This window comes from Taudactylus pleione, unplaced genomic scaffold, assembly GCF_031769625.1.
Source record: "Taudactylus pleione unplaced genomic scaffold, aTauple2 ptg000129l, whole genome shotgun sequence".
In the NCBI taxonomy this organism is placed as follows: domain Eukaryota; kingdom Metazoa; phylum Chordata; class Amphibia; order Anura; family Myobatrachidae; genus Taudactylus; species Taudactylus pleione.
In genome coordinates, this window is record NW_028284531.1 from 11,336,572 (window position 1) to 11,356,693 (window position 20,122).

At 46.0% G+C, this 20,122-nt stretch overlaps 1 protein-coding gene across 1 annotated transcript in view; it reads left to right on the forward strand.

Moving 5' to 3' along the window:
• ADAMTSL3 (ADAMTS like 3) overlaps positions 1-20,122 on the forward strand; it is a 536,839-nt gene that overhangs the window by 304,657 nt on the left and 212,060 nt on the right. Inside the window, exon 6 of the mRNA XM_088472851.1 lies at positions 10,358-10,594. Within this exon, the coding sequence (XP_088328977.1) occupies positions 10,358-10,594 (237 nt within the window). The remainder of the gene's footprint in view (positions 1-10,357; positions 10,595-20,122) is intronic.

Sequence of the window (20,122 nt, forward strand, 5' to 3'; positions counted from 1 at the left end):
TGCTGAAGTTACAGTACAATACTCTACATACTGTGGGTACACATTGCTCTAACCCTGCTCACTTCGGGGGAGGTGTATTAAAATTTTGGGAGATTAAGTGGAGAAGTTGCCCATACCAACCAATCAGCTTCTTACTGGTTGCACAGGGGCGTATTTATAACGGGTGCAGGGTGTGCGATGCACATGGGCCCCTGAGTCTAAGGGGGCCCACACCCATTTAGTCTTTATATTTACCCGTCCATTGTATTCAGACTGCTGCTCTGCAGCAAAAATCACTGGTAACATGGAGGTGGACATTTTCCTAGTGTTTCGCGCATGTGCAGTATTGATGTCCCGGAAAAACGGCGTGGGCGCAGTAGATTCTGTCACTAAGCTAAAATCTACTGCACCCGCCGGCCGCCGCAGCATCGCTAGAGAGAGGAGGGAGCCTGCACTTAGTCTGCACATGGGCCCCCTCTTATCTTAAAATCGTATGTAAATAAGTCAGTTTCCCTTTCATTTGCTGGGTCTCTTTATTCTTTGTTATGCTCTGTCTGCTGGACGTTTACTCATACCGCTTGTACACCGACATAACAATCCCAGATTGATGCATGTGAACACGCATCAACCCAGGATTTTTGTCAGTGTAAATGGCCACCCGATTGGCCGGCTTGAGTGGCGCTTGGAGATTACATCATCTCCAAGCGTCCTCTCCAACACCGGAAAAGCCAGGTCACTGCACACCCGGCTACGGTTAGAAGGACGCCGACTTGAGAATATCCTTGGTCAGCGCCGCAATATGATAGGGTTCTGTGCCGGGTCTGATCCGGATTGGAACAGTGTTCCAACTCCCGGATCAGACCCAGCACTTTGATGTAAAAGTGGTATTAGTTAAAACTTACGCACAAACGGAAACAAACTGCTGACAGGCATGAGTCTGCATATAGCTCCAACATTCTGGAAGAACAGAGCGTGGCCCCACATAATATAAATGTCGTTATAATCAGAAAACCAAAATTATTCTACAATAAAATTGGTTTCATGTGTTTTCCTAGTCAAGTGCTTCCATGGTAAGCAGCCGGGAGAGCGTTTACATTGGTGCTGTTCTGTCAGTGCCTGCTGGGCTGCACACATACTTCTCTGGTTTGTAATATATACAATAATTATCATATTGTTTAATTGTTTATTATTATGACCATAGGGTTAATTCAGTGCATATAAAGACATTTACCATGTCTCATACTCTTATATAGCCTCAAAGACAGTGTGGCAAATCATGCTTGGCAACCCTTGACTCTCCAGCTGTGGTGGAACTACAAGTATCAGCACAACCTACCAGTGCATTTAGTTCCACATCTCTGCTGTAATGTATCTGTTTTCCCCAGACAAGACAGACATACTGTACATAAGCTTCTTTGTTTTCTCTCTTTTTGGTTCTACGTTTATGTTCAGCTGTTACATTCTAAAGCTATGATGTATATTCTCAACTTTAAAATAAGCCTTTGCAATCCATATGCTAAAAGGTTGTTTGGGCTGCATAAATATCCAACATTTATTTAGATGCTAGGCTTTAATATGTCACGCTTTAAAGTTTATTTAGAAGAGGAAAGGAAAATGCTGTAATATTTGCCTATATTAAGAAAAATATCTAACATCCTGAAGGCCTAATGAATCTCTCTTGTGCATTAGACATTAAGGCCCTCATTCAGACCCACTCGTGAGCGGCTGTCCGCTTGCAAGGGGGTCGATGGTCCCCACCGCGCATGCGCACGACGGAGGGAGCTCCGTCGTGCGCATGCGCGAGACCCGACGAGCGAAGGACTTTCCTTCGCTCGGAGTGTCTCATCAAAGGGGGCGTGCTGTCGATGGTGACTGACAGCACGCCCCCTTAGGTGGGCGTGCTGGGGGCGTGCCTGCCAGACGTAGACGTTCACAAGGGAACGCCTACCATCTGAAGCCGGCCCCACTGACATCACTAGTGATGTCAATGGGAGTGATTTTGGCTAAAATAGAGCCAAAATCACTCCTGGCCTTGCGGTTGAAAAACCCAACCGCAGGCTTTTGCTCGCAGTTTCGATGGTCGCGATGGTCAAGACCATTGCGACCATCATCCTGCACGCTCGTGTACGCTGTGGGTGGTGACCTGGTCAGAGCGTCCGGCTCTGAATCAGGGCCTGAGACAAAATAGATTTATTGCAAAATTACTAAACGAAGAGAGTACAATTTGTAAGAGTGTATATGAGTCATGCAATGCAGTCATGGCTGATTATAGGGTCAAGTACAAGCAGTGTCGGTTCTAGGGGCGGACAAGCAGGGCTGTTATCCAGGGCGCTGCTGTCTGAGGGCGCAGCTGCAGTCACCCCACCAGCGCCTGTCTAACTGACGGCACCCGCCCGCTCTTGTCTGTTGTCATAGTTACAAGCTGATTTTCTGTAGCCTCCGACTGGGAGTCCCAGAATGCATAATGTCATCGCACATAGCATTCTGGAAGCAGCCGCAAAAGCAGTGGCGTCACAAGGGGAGTGCGGGCCGCACCCAGGTGTCACCCACCGAGGGGTGACACCAAAGTGCCTACTCCTCTTCAGTGACTGGAGCCAGGTGCTGCTCTGTAGCAATCCGTGCAGAACTCGGCTCCTGACACAGTGAGGGAGCCGGCACTGCACACAGAGTGGTCCCTGGGGGAAGTGAGCACCACAACCCGCCCCACACTGGGTGTAACGGCGGGGAGGACCGCCCATGCTCAGGAGAGAGAGGATGGAGGAGCAGCAAGCAAGAGGGACCCATCTGCCTTCACAAGGTAAGAATTAGGCAAACGCTGATCAGGCCAAAGGCCTCTGAGCTCAGAGCGACAAAGGAAACATTCACCCTGAGCTCCGCAAAGTCTAAAACCTGCCCTGGGTAGAAGTGTAGAATTCTGTAGGTTGAATTCCAATTTGAACATACACGCTAAAAGGGATCTACCACAGGGATAAATACAGGGTTTTTGTGGCTAGCTTTCCATGATTTATTAAATGCCACAATCCATGTTTGTTCTGTGTTTAGCACAGCCTTGGTATAATCTACAGACCTTATTATACAGTACACAAGGTTGGAGAGGACACATGCTTCCCATCAGTGCAATCCTCTCGTTCCCCTAAGCATACAGTACTTATCGATGTATAGTAAACAGTAAAAGCTTTTGGAATATTCAGACAAGTAAAGTGAATACAATAATTATCAAGGTTGTTTATATTCTTCAGTGTAGTCTGTGTTCACTCATTAAAACAAGAGATTGTTGTTAGATAAAGAAGTAAATTAGATTACATTAAGGGCTGGTACACACAGACACTTCCCTGGCACTAGTAGTAAGTTTTGGGTTTGAGCTGTGACCACCACTTAGTGAAAGTCGCTCATCTGACACTACACATTGTTTTTCTTTTTTTTGAATCTTTTCCGCAAAATGCTGAAATTATACACAAGCGATTGCTGAACGAACATTGACACGGACTGTGCTTGCACACACTGGCTAAATCAAGGAAACTTTCCACAGGTGCAGTGATCTGTCCATTGTGAGGTCCTGCTGCACCTGGCTCCTATCATAGAAGAGGAGCCGACAGTGCAGACTACCCAGTATCCAGGGGCTGCCCCCAGAGTGAAGTCATCGGGATCCTCTGTGGGGCCACACCCCTTTATTTTTATGTCACGCTCCATTTTGGGGCACAGGCACACCTCCGGCGCACAGGGATAGTCAGAGTGTGCACCGAGTGTCATCAGATGGTGACGCCTCTGCCCATATCCCAACTGCCTAATGGTAGAGTCAGTCCTGGGTGTGCACAGTTAGAAGTTGAACAGCTACTGTGTGTGTCAACCTGCATTCTAACAATGGGTACTGTATGTAGGCCTAATCACTTCTTGAAATGTCAAGACTGAATAAGCTGATCAGACTTTGAGAGGTATATTTACTAAAGTGCTGGTTTTTACAAGTGGAGATGTTGCCCATAGCAACCAATCAGAATCAAGCTATTATATACTAGAAGTTGCTAGATAAATGATAAGTAGAATCTGATTTGTTGCTATGGGCACCATCTCCACTTCTAAAAACCTGCAAGTTAGTAAATATACCCCTAAGACCATGGCCCTGATTCAGAGCCGCTCGCAAACGGCCCGATGTTTAGGCACTGTGCATGCGCCGCGTCCAGCGTGCGCGAGCCCTGCCGAGCGACTGAAGTTCAGTCGCTACAGGGCTCGCAACAAGACGGGGCGGCTGTCGATGGTGAGTGACAGCTGGACAAATGCAGGCGTTCCCTTAGGAACGCCTGGCGTTTGTAGTGAGGTCTTACTGACATCACTACTGATGTCAGTAGTGGGCTTCCTGCTCTATTAGAGCAGGAAGTCCACTCGGCCCTGTGGCAGCCTAGATCCTACCGTAGGGTCTCGTCGCAAGGTCGATGGTCGTGATTGTCACGATGGTCTCCTGGCCGCTAGCACAAGCTGTGGGTGGTCTCCCACAGCTTTGTGAGCGGCCAGAGATAAAAAAAAAAAACGCCCACAATCCCAGCGTGCGGGCAGCGGCAGCGAGCGGCTCTGAATCAGGGCCCATGTGCCAAGTGCCTTTTTTTTGTTAAATGCATTTCGCAGCGATTTCCGATCATGTAAGAAGATCACAGACGCTAGTAAAAACTCTTCTGTTAAATTGAAATTCCTCTGACATTACAAAATTAAAACTCTTCAGTAATGTTTTCGCTGTTCAGTTTAGTTACAGGTATCGTTGAGTGTGAACATCAATTAGGATTATGTTCAATAAAATATATTGGTCAAAACAGTGTAGCGGTTTAAGATTGGGAGACAGCTACAGTTACCAGCTATGCCGTAGCTGCTACAGGTTAGGTGAGACCTGCCCCTGCTTGATTCTCACTTACAACAATAATAAAGAATATTTAGTCCAGATGTTAGCACATTTGTATAAGAAGCTCCATCCCAGCATACAATATCTTTCATTCTGGTCCTGTTTTGAGATGTTAACCTTACTGAAAGGCCAATGTCATACAGATCTGCACATGTACTGTACATTCAGTTCACTGTTTTTACTATGCATATCTCCTCATTTACTTTCAGGGTAGCCTGTGTTTTTCAACCACCTTCTAGAATTCTTAGCATAATTTGAAATAGAATCCCGAACCAAATAATATGTTCTTTTTCGGTAGATCATTTTTATGAGTGTAATTAAAGTGTTTTGACATTTTATTACTGTTCTGTGAAGTTAAACAACAGTGTACATCCATTTTGCATAATCTTTGACAATATGGTTTTTCCTTTCATCCCCTTAAGAGACCATTGACCCCAGTAAAAAACATAAAAGATAGTTTGTGGTAACTGTTTCATTCATTTCCCTATATATACAATGATAGCAGGTAACTATATCTCATTGGGCCTGATTGAGAACTGCACCAATGCCGATGTTCACGTAGCTAAGTGATTATTTGCAACTGCGCATGCATAAAAATTCAGAAATCTCCTACAACGCCTGTGTTGCCCTGAGAGTAGCCCATAGCGGATGAATCAGATATGTATGTAAGCCAGTATTATGGGAGTGTCACAGGCGTTCCAGTGCAAGCGGGTGCGTTCACAGACTCCTAGCCGCAGGCATTGGAGGCCGTGGTCAGGGCTGGTGTCATTCTTGATGTTGCGGTATAAGGATGCACCAATCAGCATTACATCGTGTACATGCGCTTAAAGTGGGCGTCTCAGTCCTTGCACCTTTGGCCACACAGATTTACACAAGGGATGGAGTTTATATTCCTGTTACATAAACACAGATGGGTGACCGCCAACTCAAACTGTTGATTTTGCTTTTGCGTTCTACTCAGAATCAGGCCTATTATGTTTTATATCACATGCCAGCAGACTAGAAGAGGAGTCTCATAAAGCTTGTAACTTAAAATAGTATATGCAGGCAAATAATACACCTACTATACAGAATACATTATAACCAGTTGTGATCATTTAGTGACAGCAATTGCTTTTATTATTATAATCATTATTGTTGACGTTATTATTATTATATCCAAGTTTGTTGTGATCTCTCAGCTGTCAGTTTTAACTAACAGCCATACCCAAGCAAAGCTCTGCAATAGATTGTTTACATAATGCATACAAAAGTCCTGCTATAATTTTTAATGATCATATCCATTATTTCTGTCTTGTTTTCAAATAATGAAACCTTTTATTCTGTACTTTCTTTTATATGAATAGTAACTAGCAAACAGAGTGAGCATTTGCATAGTAGGCTAGTGTCCAGAAAAATGTGTTTGTTGAGCCATACCACCCCTCCTCCCCCCTATACTTCCCCTGTTCGTACAGGCTGGTTGGTCTTTTCTTACCTACGGTATATGGTGGTTTCTTTGCAACTGGAACATCTGAAGAAATTGATCCTCCCTGGGCAGATATCTTTAGTCAATATTCACTATTCATGTAGGAGATTACATGGTCTGAAAGATGCCTCTTTGCGTAGGAATATAATATATATAGTCATCATACAACAGAGATTCAAACAGTAACAGGAGTTTTGGGGCAGACAGAAATGTAAACTTCCCTGATCAAAATTTTTTATAATATTAAACTGCATTTGCTAATTTGGTATAACATTAGTATCAGTAATATGTTATTTTTTTCACACCTGTGTTTCTCCAGCAGCCTCATCCCACCTGTGTCTTCCTAGCAGCTTCATCCTTCATGTGTCTCTCCAGCAGCAGCGTCATCACACCTCTGTCCAGCAGCCTTATCATACCTGTGTCTCTACAGCTGCCTCATACCCTCTGTGTTTCACCAGCAATCTCAATCTCATCCCTGTCTCTCAACAGCCTCATCCATCCTGTGACTCTCCAGCTGCCTCAGCCTTCCTCTGTCTCTCCAATAGCCTCATCCTACCCTGTCTCTCCAGCAGCCTCAACCCCCTTGCCATTCCAGCAGCATCACCCTCCCCATGCCTTGCCAGCAGCCTCAGCCCCATTGTTTCTCTCCAGCAGCCTCAGTCCTCATGTCTCTTCAGCAGTGTCAGTCTCCTTGTGTCTCTCCAGTAGCCTCAGCCCCACCATTTCTCCCAAGAACCTCATCCCCATCATGTCTCTCCACCAGCCTCATCCCCCATAGAGTTTCTCCAGCAGCCTCAGCCCCCTGCCTCTCCATCTTCATCCTTTGTATCTCCAGCACCACCGCCATGACTCTCCAGCCACCTCATCCCCCCTGTGTGTGTGTCTCCAACAGCCTCACCCTCCCATTTATCTCCATCAGCATGCTCCATGTATCTCTCCAGCATCCTTGTCACACCTATGTCTCTTCAGCAGCCTCATCCTCCATGTGTCTCTACAGCAGCAGCCTTATCACACAGTGGACCTCATTCAGACTCGGTCGCAAGCGCTGTACGCTTGCAACCGGGTCAATGTTTTGGTCCTGCCCACGCGTAGCGGCTGCACTACGCATGCGAAAGCCCCGGAGCGAGAGAAGAACTCTCTCGCTCCGGAGCTCTCTACAAAAGGGCCGGCTGTCGATGTTGATCGACAGCTCGGCCCGTTTTGTAGGCGTAGCAGGGGGTGGCTACACAAACGGAGGCGTTCCTAATGGAACATTTGCCGTTTTTGTGGGCGGCCGCACTGACATCAGCAGTGATGTCAGTGGGGAGCTTCCTGCTCGATCAGAGCAGGAAGCTCCTTGGGGCTTGCGGTTGCCGAGACCCTAAGGGTCTCGTCACAAGCCCCGATGGTCGCGATGTTCTTGACCCCCGCGTAACCATCACCCTGGTCGGTCGCTAAGCTGTGGGTGGTAGCTAGCGACCATGAGGCCGCACTAAAAAAAAAAGAAGCAGCCGCCCTCATTCAGAGAGAGCGATCGCTTCTTGCGTCCACCTCTGAATGACGGCCAGTGTCTTTCCAGCAGCCTCAACCTTCCCTTTGTCTCTTCAACAGCCTCATCCCTCGTGTCACTCAAGCAGTCTCATCCTTCCTATCTCTCCAGCAGCCTCATCATGCCTGTGTCTCTCTAGCAACCTCTGCCTTGCTATTTCTTGACAGCACCCTCAGCCTCCCCTATGACTTTATAGTAGTCTCATCCCACCCTGTGTCTCTCCAGCTACTTCAGTCTCCCTGTGTCTCTCCAGCTACCTCAGACTCCCAGTGTTACTCCAGCAACCTCAGCTTTGTCTCTCCAGTAGCCTTAGCCTCCCTACGTCTCTCCAACAGCGTCAGCCCCACCTTTTCTCTCCAGCAGCATCAGCTTCTGTGTCTCTCCAGCAGTCTAAGCCTCCCCATTAATTGTGCTAGGTGATAAGGTAAAAGGGTTCCCCATTCACGAGTGTGCCCTGCTGATTACTGCAGCGGCGCATACAATTAAGTACTGCATTGCCCCAGGAGGCAGGGGAGATGAGGATGAGGGCCCTCGGAATACAGTATCAGCTGTAGTACAAGTGTCTCTCTTGTACCCCCTGTCACGGGTTTGTTTAAGGGTAGAAGTGGCTGCCCAGGATATGAGCCTTTCCCTGCACAGGGCATGTGTCAAACTTTCATCAGCAAAGAAAAGTTAACAAAATGGCTGAAAAAAAATCAAATGATGTGTAATCTGAGTAGTTGATAGTGCTCTGAGTGTAAGAATAGCCAGAACTGTCATTCTCCCTGAATGGGGCAAAGAGTCAAGAGATCATATTCATAAAGAGAGGTATTAAATCTTCTAAAAATGGCAGGTGGAGATGTTGCCCATACCAGCCAATCCGATTCTAGCTATCATTTTACAGAATGTACTTGTTAAATGACAGCTAGAAGTTGATTTGTTGCTGTAGTGAAGTTCTCCACTTGTACTTTTTAGAAGGTTTGATAGATCTCCCCCTTATGTCCTTAAGTCTAATGGCATGTACACGCTTTGTTAGCTCCATGTATAGTAGTCTAGGGAATGAATGATGCAGGTAGCCTTTTTTACAATATGAATCTGTGTTCTTGTGCCAGGAACGTAGAGTTTATGCTGCCTGCTATGTGTACACATGTCAGTGCAGCATTGCCCTAGGCTAATAAACATACTTAGGGGCCTATTCATCAACACTAAAATAACGTTTTTAAGGATATTTTCCTTAAATAACGTTATTTTGGTATTCATGAACAGACTTAACACAGGAGATATCACAGATATCTCCTTGCTAAGTTCCCCTGCGTTAATTTCCACACTCCCCATACATTAGTATGGGGATGTGGAAATTGTGGTATTCATCAAATTCCGAAAATTATCAATTTTCGGAATTTGATGCAGTTACTATTCGCCACTGTGAGGTGGCGAATAGCAGAATCCACTTACCTGTATCCACGTGTGCAGGTCCCACGACGAGTCCCTCCGGCGCTCTGCTCCGTCCTCAGGCTCCGGAGGCTGGTCTGTCATGTGTGCTCCCCAGCAGAGCACAAGAAAGTTTAGAAAAAGAAAAAAAAAAATTCTTTTTTTTTCTAATCTGTCATGTGATCTGCTGGGAAACCACATGACAGACCAGCAGGACGGAGCCGGAGGCTGCTGCGTGGACAGGTAAGTCGGGGGGGGGGGGGGGGGCATCGGGGGGGGGGGGGGTACGAAACTTAACGCATCTGTAGGCAGTGCTGCGCATGCGCTGGTTTTACAGATGTAACAGCGCATGCGCAGCACTGTTTCCAGATGCGATAAGGTAGTGTAGGCAGAGAAAAGTATCTATTTCCCGAAAAGCTGTCATCGCAAAAATGACAGCTTTTCGGAATAGATACTTATGGAGAGGTGGAATGATGAATTCCACCTATAATTAGCTAGAACTCCATGAGAGTTCTAAAGCTAATTATCTCCAGAGAATTTTAATGTTTAATGAATAGGCCCCATAGTGTGGGTCGGTTATGGCTTAAATGGCCCATTCGTTGCTAGTTATGTCCCTGATAATGCAACTATTTATTTATTTATTTATTACCAGTTATTTATATAGCGCACACATATTTTGCAGCGCTTTACAGAGAATATCTTACCATTCACATCAGTCCTTGCCCCAGTGGAGCTTACAATCTATATTCCCTACTACATGCTCACAAACATACACACTATGGTCAATTTTGTGGGGAGCCAATTAACCTACCAGTATATTTTTGGAGTGTGGGAGGAAACCGGGGCACCCGGAGAAAACCCACGCAAGCACAGGGAGCAACTATCATTTGATGTAACACAAGTACAGTGAAGCTAGATAATACCCTATATAAAAGAGATAGAGGATGAGACAGAGCATAGGACGCATGCCCGCAGGCATGAATTATGTATATCCTGTCCTAGCCATATGCTCAATTTGTTCATTGTAATTTGATGTGCATAATTCCCCTTTTGTAGGTTAATAATGTGCATTGTTTCATTCATTTTGTAGGATTGTCCTTCTGATGTTGGAGACTTCAGGGCCCAGCAATGCTCAGCTCACAACGATGTTAAGTACCAGGGACAGTTTTATGAGTGGCAACCAGTCTACAATGATGCCACTGCTCCCTGTGCACTCAAGTGTCAAGCTGTGGGGAAGAACTTGGTTGTGGAGCTCGCTCCTAAAGTCCTCGATGGTACACGGTGTAACACGGAGTCTCCAGACATGTGCATCAGTGGTATCTGCCAGGTAAGTGTTTTTGGATTCTAAAAGATTTATTGTTGACTTATTGGCTTGTGGATTATAAAGCATATATCTGCATATTTTAGAAATACAATGTAATAGATCCTGTATTTGTGATTTGGGTGAAAAAAGCCCCAATTTTCACCCTTGCACTTGTACATCATTATGCGTGAACTATTCAAATATTCTGTTCACTTTGTTTAGTATAACGTTGTCTGCGTAGAGTCACTTTTTAACATTCTACTTCACTGTGACCCATAATGTTTGTCATTTTCATCACTGAACTGTATAATGGTAAAAGAAGGAATACAGCATTATTAGTGAAGGGTTCAGTTACACGTCCTAACTAGGGGTGAGCGGGTTCGGATTTCTGAAATCCGAACCCCCCCAAGACCCCCCGATCCCAGGCCGATCCGAGTCAGGCTTGACTTTTCCCGCGTGACTCGGATCTGAAATCGAGGCAAAACGTCATCATCCCGCCTTCCGGGTCTCGCGGGTTTTGGATCCTATATAAGGTACCCGCGTCGGCGCCATTTTCTCACTCGGCTGTGGACAGTGAAGAGGGAGGGTGGGAGTTAGGGCTGGCTGGGCTGTGTAGTGTAGTGTAGTGCAGTGCAGTGTAGTGTTGTGCTATGCTGTGCTGCACTGTGCTGCTGTTGTCCATAGGGGCTGTGTCCACTCCTCCAAAGTCCATAGGGGCTGGCTGGACTGTGTTGTGCAGTCAGTTGCCCATAGGGGCTGTGTCCACTCCAAAGTCCTGTGCAGTGTCCCAGTCCTAAAGGGGTGCTGTAGTGTTGTCCAGGGGGTGCTCTGTCCATCGGGGGTGCTCCCCCCAAGTGCAAAAAAAAAAATATTTTTTCTTCGTTTGTGAATTGTGTGCACAGTAGCCGCACGTGCATCAGCAAAGTAGTGCCAAGCGTGCGCCTGTGTCATAAGTAAGGGGCCGGCTGGCTTGACCGTTAAAGGGTGCTGTAACCCCCAAAGTGCACTCCAAACAAAATAAAAAATATTTTCTGTGTTTGTGAATTGTGTGCACTGTGGCTGCACGTGCATCAACAAAGGAGCAGCGCCAAGCGTGCGCCTGTGTCCCATAAGTAAAGGGCCGGCTGGCTTGTCCGTTAAAGGGTGCTGTAACCCCCAAAGGGCACTCCAAACAAAATAAAAAAATATTTTCTGTGTTTGTGAATTGTGTGCACTGTGGCTGTACGTGCATCAACAAAGGAGCAGCGCCAAGCGTGCGCCTGTGTCCCATAAGTAAAGGGCTGGCTGGCTCATTTCTTAAAGGGTGGTGTAACCCACAAAGTGCACTAGTCTCCAACAAAAATAAAAAATAATTTTCTGTGTTTGTGTGCGCCTTAGCCGCACGTATATATCAATATAACATAAATGGAGGACCAAACTTTCTCCGATAAAAATAAAATAGGGAAAGATCAAGAACCACTTCCTCCTAGTGCTGTTGCTGCTGCTGGGAGTTGTTCATCATCCCAGAGAGGAAGTAGGAACACCACTACTTTTACTAAACAATTGACCCTCCAACAGTCCTTAGCGAGGAGGATGAAGTACGACAGCAATCATCCTGAAGCAAAATGTATAACTGAGGCCTTAACTGCTATGTTGGTGTTAGACGTGCGTCCAGTATCCGCCATTAGTGCAGTGGGATTTAGACAATTGATGGAGGTAGTGTGTCCCCGGTTTCAAATCCCGTCTAGATTCCACCTGCATCCTCAAAGCAGCAGCGACAAGCGTGCGTCTGTCTGTTAAAGGGAGGTGTAACCCTCAAAGTGCGCTCCACAAACAATAAAAAAATTCTTCTTTTTTTTCTGTCTTTGTGAAATGTGTGGGCTGTAGCCACACCTGCATCCTCAAAGCAGCAGCGACAAGCGTGCGTCTGTCTGTTAAAGGGTGGTGTAACCCCCAAAGTGCGCTCCACAAAAAATAAAAAGATTCTTCTTTTTTTTCTGTCTTTGTGAATTGTGTGGGCTGTAGCTGCACCTGCATCCTCAAAGCAGCAGCGGCAAACGTGCGTCTGTCTGTTAAAGGATTACATCGGTGACAGCATCCAAGTAGGCATGTCAGACAGTCCGTACATGTACTGGCAGGAAAAATAGGCAATTTGGAGGCCCCTGTACAAACTGGCTCTATTTTACCTGAGTTGCCCCTCCTCCAGTGTGTACTCCGAAAGAGTGTTTAGTGCAGCCGGGAACCTTGTCAGCGAAAGGCGTAGGAGGTTGCTTCCACAAAATGTGGAGAAGATGATGTTCATAAAAATGAATTATCAACTCTTCCAGGGAGACCAGCCTCCAGAACGTACAGAGAGACCTGTGGTGGTGGATTCCAGCGGGGACGAGTTAATACTTTGTGAGGATGAGGATGTACACAATACTGAAGAGGGTGAGGAATCGGTGAATGAGGAGGATGAGGATGACATCTTGCCTCCGTAGAGCCAGTTTGTGCAGGGACAGATTAATTGCCAGCTTGTTTTGTGGGGGCCCAAACGAACCAATCATTTCAGCCACAGTCGTGTGGCAGACTGATTGGGTTGTTAAAGTGTGCATGTCCTGTTTATACAACATAATGGTGGGTGGGAGGGCCCAAGGACAATTCCATCTTGCACCTCTTTTTTTTCTTTGCATTATGTACTGTTTGGGGCCTAGTTTTTCAAACTGCCATCCTGTCTGCCACTGCAGTGTCACTCCTAGATGGGCCACGTGTTTGTGCCGCCCACTAGTGTCGCTTAGCATAGTCATCCAGCTACCTTGGTGCAACCTTTTGGACATAAAAACACTATTGTGAGGTGTGAGGTGTTCAGAATAGACTGGAAATGAGTGGAAATTAAGGTTATTGAGGTTAATAATAGCATAGGAGCAGAAAAACCCACAAATTCTGTGATTTTAGCTGTTTTTATGCTTTTTTCAAAAAAAATACAGATCCAAAACACAGAACCCAAAACACGGAAGAGTGGTCATGGCAAAACCAATCCAGATCCAAAACACGAAGAAAGATCCAGATCCAAAACCAAAACACAAAACACGAAAAGTGGCCGGTGCACACCCCTAGTCCTAACCTTAGAAAATGTGAGCACTTTTGTATGCGTATCTTCACTTTCTTGCCAAACACTTTATATACTTTCATTAGCCAAAAAAAAAAGGTAAAAGAGGGTTTCCATTTACATCGTTGGCACTCGTGTCTGATGTAACTTTGTCAGCAAATACAGGAGTTTGGTGATATCAGCCAATTAAATGGACCATAAAACTGACACAGCTTAAAAAAGCAATTCTCAATCATCTCCCTGACATCGGGGCTTTTGCTCACAGAATGGAAAAAACGACAAACTTCTTTTCAATTTCAATCAGAAAATATTTTTTTTTAACTTGGATCTTAGGTTGTAAAATATCGGTATGCATTGGCCGGCACAGAATTATTTGAAACGACATAAAGAAGAGTAAATTGGCTGCATAAGAAGACATGCATGTTCATAAAACTGAAATGGAAAATTATATATTTTATATAGCCAGTTGTCTTGACAAGTTTTAATAGCAAAATTAAAAATAAAAAGTTCTGTTTTATGAAGTGTAAAAGATGTCTAACGAGGAAATTTTATTACATGTAATTTTTGTACTTTTATCATTAGGATGGGGAGAATTTACCTTACCCATTTGTCAAATATATCCTGCTACGTTACATTATTTCTGGACGGTTAGGATTAAAATACCAACAACCGTGTATACATCATGCATTTGTTTATGCATAGGTTAAGCATATCAACAGCAGCACTGAACACACTAGACAGGCAGATTGTCATATACCCCAGTCAGGGCCAAATTAACAATGGGGCGGGTGGAGCTGCAGCTCCAGGCCCCCATGAAAATAGGCTCGCAGGAGGCTGACAGACAGTGTTGACATGAAAAAACCTAATAATCTAATAACCTGGCAATGGCCCACGGCACTGTACTTGCACTAGGGATGGACATCGAATTTTGATGGCTTAACACCATCAATGTTTTTCTTGTTATGGTAGTATTTTTACCGTTCGATGGCGGTTTTCCGATGATAGCCACCATTGGATGATGTGGAAGTGATGTCCACTTGATGTTAAAATATAGCTATTGTGCATGTGCAAACTTAATTTTTTGCACATGTGTATATACTGTACCATTTTCCATTTAAATCTTTTGATATGATGGGTAGTTTTGATGGCAGAAGCCCAGCCATTTGATAGCAGGTTTCCAATGTACATACCTACAGAATCCTCCTACAGATGTTGGAACTCCATCTATCATGTTGCATTGGCCTTGCTTAATACCATTGTGACTAATGCTAACAATTTGCTAACTCCGCCTACTTTTGCGTTGGGAACCGCCTATAGTTGATTTATTCCAACCTATATGAGGCCACTTTTCATATTTTGCCAAGTCCACTTTAAGTTCCCAATCCTCCCTTGTCTGGCAAAGAAGAAGCTTGAGTAATAAAGCAAAGTTATCTTAAGATGGAATGATTATTTTTATTATTATTATTATTTTTAATTTTTTTTATACTGTGAATTTCTTCTTCCTTCATAGGGGACACAGGCTTTACGTTGGGTATAGGTTGGTGAGCTGGAGTCTGGGCACCACAGCCCAGGCTCCCCCTTCCCCTTATACTCCGCCCCCAGCCACAGGCACTTCAGTGTTATGTTGGTGCCTGCAAAGAGGTACGCGGATAAGCTGTACGGACAGCTTCAAGTTTCAGGTTTTTCTATTTTTACGAGTTAGCAGCGCTAGGCATCTAGGAGGACGTCCGCGCTGCTGCTCCATCACCCCAGAGCCGGTGGCTGCGGTGCTGGTCAATGGATCAGTGGGGTCAAGCTGTAGTCGGTACAGCAGGGGAAAGGTAAGGCAACTCCCTGTTTGCAGGGAGCTGCGTGATCTTGCCTTCTCACCGCCGGTCTGGTAGACGCCGGCGGTGTTGGCAGTGGGGTCCTAGGTCCTCTCCGCATCTCCACTAGACCACCAGGGCAGCCGGACAGCGAGGTGCTGCAGTATTGGCGGCCATTTGCCCTGGGGTCCATGCCAGAAGGGGGAGGTAGCATACCTCCCAGCTGTCCCGCATTTAGCGGAATAGTCCCGTTTTTCTGGGACTGTCCCGCCCAAGGGCCGCAGTGTCCCGCAGTGGGGGGGAAGTTGGGGAAAGCATACACCCCTGCTCTGCTATGCAGGGCAGCGTGTATTCAGAGCGAAAATAGATGCTGTGCGCATGCGCACAGCATCTATTCACAGTACGGGTGAAGCCCGGGGGCAGCCCAACATCTCGGAGATACTGGGCACGCCCCATTAGTGATGTAAATGGGGGGGAGCATGTCATCAGACCATGCCCCCTTTACGATCAGGCCACGCCCCCTTTTCGGGCACACGCAGGTCCCGACTCCTTGCCTGCAAATGTTGGTAGATATGAGGTAGGCTCTCACCCCGTTGGTTCTTCTCCCGCACCTGGACATTTTCCCTCATAATAGGCTCTTTGTTTCATGGTCACTCCTCCTCTCTCCGCTCCTCACAGACGCTGAGCAGCCATTTTCAATAATGTCTGCTGGTGCAGTTTGTCTGCAGATCGTGCAGGCTCCTTGTTTACCCATGTTCCTCGCCCTCAGTGGTCAGGTTACATTATACAGCACCTTGGGGTGGTTTGTTGAGCACATATTGCCTGTATTATTGCATTGAATGTTCTCTCTGTTTGACTTTAATGTACTTTGTATAGTCACAGTCTCTGTATAGCTCCACTCATTTTTTTACAGCCTTTTTTCTGCCCTAATTGGCACATTACAGTTTTCTTGCTCTGGTGTGTGGGGTTTTCCTTGGATTTCTATACTATATCTTCAAGGAGTAAGACTCCCAAGGCGGTGGGTGTTTCTGTGCTGGGTAATTGCAGGGCTTGTGCTGCTGTGTTTTTTTCACAGGTGTTGGACCATGATGGTCTCTGTGTTCGTTGTTTTACAACCCCACAGCAGGTGGTTCCTTCATCTGCACCTGCTAGTCAGGAACCTGCTTGAATTTCCACGCTATCCCAGGTAATGTTAGAGGTTGTGGATAGCCTTTCTTCCCCTGGGTCTGCTCCCCCTGCTAGTGTCCCTTCTGGAGTTGCCCCAAATATGGTGTTGTCCCCTTTGCTGCCGTCTGCTATGGAGCCTCCTTGGATGCAGTCCTTTATGCAGTCAGTTCAGGGGTTATCGCAGGTGTCAGAATCTTTCAAACAGAAGCAGCTCTACACACCCCTGTCTGATATTGATTCAGACTCTGAGGTTTCCTCAGGCCAAAACGTATCGGTAGCCTCTGATGTTGAATTCTCTTCCATTCCGGAAGATTCACAGCCTCAGGTTGATGTGGTTTCCTTGATTAAAGCAGTTAAATCAGTTTTACTTATTAAGGATGCGGAGTGTTTAAGTGTCGGGTCGTTTCAGAATTTCCTTCTTCAGTGCAGCTTGATGACCTCTTGGCGGAGGCTTGGTCCCACCCAAATAGGTACTTCCAGGTTTCTAAGCGCATTACTTCTTTAAATTCCCTCTTCATGCTGCCGATTAGGCTAAATGGGAGTCTCCTCCCTGTAGATGCGCATGTGGCCCACCTGGTCAAAAATACCACTCTTCCTCTTCCTAGTACGGCATCCTCTAAGGATCCGATGGATAGGAAGTTGGAAACCTTTCTTAAGTCTATTTACTCCAATGCCGGTGCGGTAGCTCCCTCGGCCATTGCATCAGCCTGGGACGCTGGGCTGATGTCCAGGAAAATGGTCTCTCTTCAGGTACACACAGGAATGAACTTTTGTCTCACGTGGAGCATTTCCGTGAGGCGGCTTCTTATCTTGTGGAAGAAGCTATAGATACAGGTATTCTAACTTCCAAGGTTTCGGCCCCTTCAGTGTCCGCTAGAAGAGCTCTCTGGCTTTGTTCCTGGCAGGCGGATTCCGACTCTAAGAAGCCCCTTGACGTTCTCCTCTTTTCGGGGGATATTCTCTTTGGTCCAGAGCTAGATAAGATAGTGGCTACAGTGGCAACATCTAAGACAGCTTTTCTCCCTTCTGGGGCGGCCCCTAGCTCGAGATCTTCTAAATTTGCTCCTTTCGTCTAGCTAGTCTTGCAGCACCCAGAGTGGCCGCACCCTGCCTGGGATGCGTCTGTCCAACTAGTCTCGCAGCACCCAGAGTGGCCGCACCCTGCCTGGGACGTAACAGCCCTAGCTAGTTTCATAGCACCCAGAGTGGCCACACCCTGCCTGGGACATGCTGGGATGTGCTGTGAAGAGATGCCGGGGATTGTGCTAGAAAGACGCAGTGGTGTACACTGGAAAGACGCAGTGTTGAAAGCTGGAGAGACAATTGGTGCTTCGAGACTAGCTAGACTCGTAGCACCTAGAGTGGCCGCACCCTGCCTGGGATGCGCCAGCCTTAGCTAGTCTTGCAGCACCCAGATTGGCTGCTCCCTGCTTTAGACGCATCGGCCCTAGCTAGTCTTGCAGCACCCAGAATGGCCACACCCACCCTAAGACATGCAGGGGTGTGAGCTGGAGAAACACATGGGTGTGAGCTAGAGAAATTCAGGGGACTGAGCTGGAGAGACGCAGGGGTCTGAGCTGGAGAGACGCAGGGGTGTGATCTGGAGAGACGCAGGGATGTACACTGGAAAGACGCAGTGTTGAAAGCAGGAGAGATGCTGGGTGCTGCGAGACTAGATAGTCTTGCAGCATCCAGAGTGGCCACACCGGTCCTAGCTAGTGTCGCAGCATCCTGCCTGGGATGCGCCAGCCCTAGCTAGTCTCACAGCACCCAGCATGGCGGCACCCTGCCTGGGATACAGCGACCCTAGCTAGTCTCACAGCACCCAGAGTGGCCGCACCCTGCCTGGGACATGCCGGGATGTGAACTAAAGAGATGCAGGGGTGTGAGCTGGAGAGACAGGTGAATGATGGGTGAACATAATGGAATAACAGACACATACTTGTGCAACCTCTGGACTCACAAAGAGTCATCCTTCAGCACTGAAGAGAGGAAAACCCCCTGTGTTGGAAACCTCTGAGGAACCATGGCTTCAGGATCGCCCTTCTCTCTGGGCATTAAGAGGTATACTAATAGATAAAGGGAGAGGTTCAATACTTTCCAATACTTACCAAAGATCATCAGCTGCTGTGTAGACTAGGGGGAAAGGGAGGAGAAGACATTGTTAGTGTAAGAACAAGCAGAGTGACAAACTGTTAAACTTGGTGCAGTTGTGAAGAGGAAAATCTCTCTTTGTAACTATTGAGGACATAAAAATCCCTAAAATATGAACAATTGCCCAAAGGGCCTGTTTTATTCCCCCTAATGTGTGGATTATAGAAATATGTTTTCTTATAATAACGAGTGGGTACATTCTGAAAATAAATTTCCCCAGTAAATAAGAACTATACAATAAATAGCTAAATTTACTGTAGATTCCCTGTTCTATATTGTCCTGTCTTTCACCCTAATACACTGCATTCTGCTTTCCTTACCCACCTCCATCATACCCTGCTATGTAGGACTTACCTTCCTCCTTCCTGGCCAGTAACTGTAAACTGGAGGCAATTGTTGACAGGATGTTACAGGATGAAGCACTGTGATGTCACAGGATAGATGTATGATGTCACAGCAACCATAGCAATGCTGCTGAGGTACAGCTATCATACATATACATCAATTATAACTGGATTTACATGAACTTGCAATAAAGAAGAGGGAATAATGTAGAAAATGAACTAAAAGGCAGTGTTGTACAGAGTGCACCATTATATAAGTGAAGGGAAAATCTAAGTGATAGTAAAATCTAGACTAAATCACCATTTATATATTAGGAAACAAGATATATGGTACCTACCAGTTAAATCTCTTTCATCTGGGGGACACTTCATTACTTTTGGGGATAGAGACATCAGCACTTAGGGTCTCATTTATTAACGAGTTTTGTCACCAAAACGAGTGATAAATGTCACTGTGTATATGATAAATTGTGCTCCAGCCAATCAGCTCCCAACGGTCAACTGTTAGAAAAATGACAGTTGGGAGCTGATTGGCTTTAGCACCATTTATCATATACACAGTGACATTTATCACTCGTTTTGGTGACAAAACTTGTTAATAAATGGAGGCCTAAATGTGCTAACTATTTAGTGGTATAAAAGCTCCTCCCCTCTAACCTTGCCTCCGTTTGAACTTAAAGAGCCTGAAGGATAGGTTAAAGAACAACTTTTTCCATTCTACTCATATATTCAACAAATGAGGGAGGAATCAAAGTGTCCCCCAGATGAAGTCAGAGAAATAAATTTAACTGGTAAGTACATTTTGTATTCTCTTTCTTCATCTGAGCGACACTTCATTACACTCGGGGATGTACAAAAGCAGTCCCTACGAGAGGGAGCGTCCAGAGATATCTGAGCTAAAACTTTACATTTAATGTCAGATTCACTGAGCGCAAAGTCATGAAAACTGTAAAAATTTGGTGACTGTATGGACCGAGAACCATGCATTTGTTTCTACATAACTGCTCTGCGGATG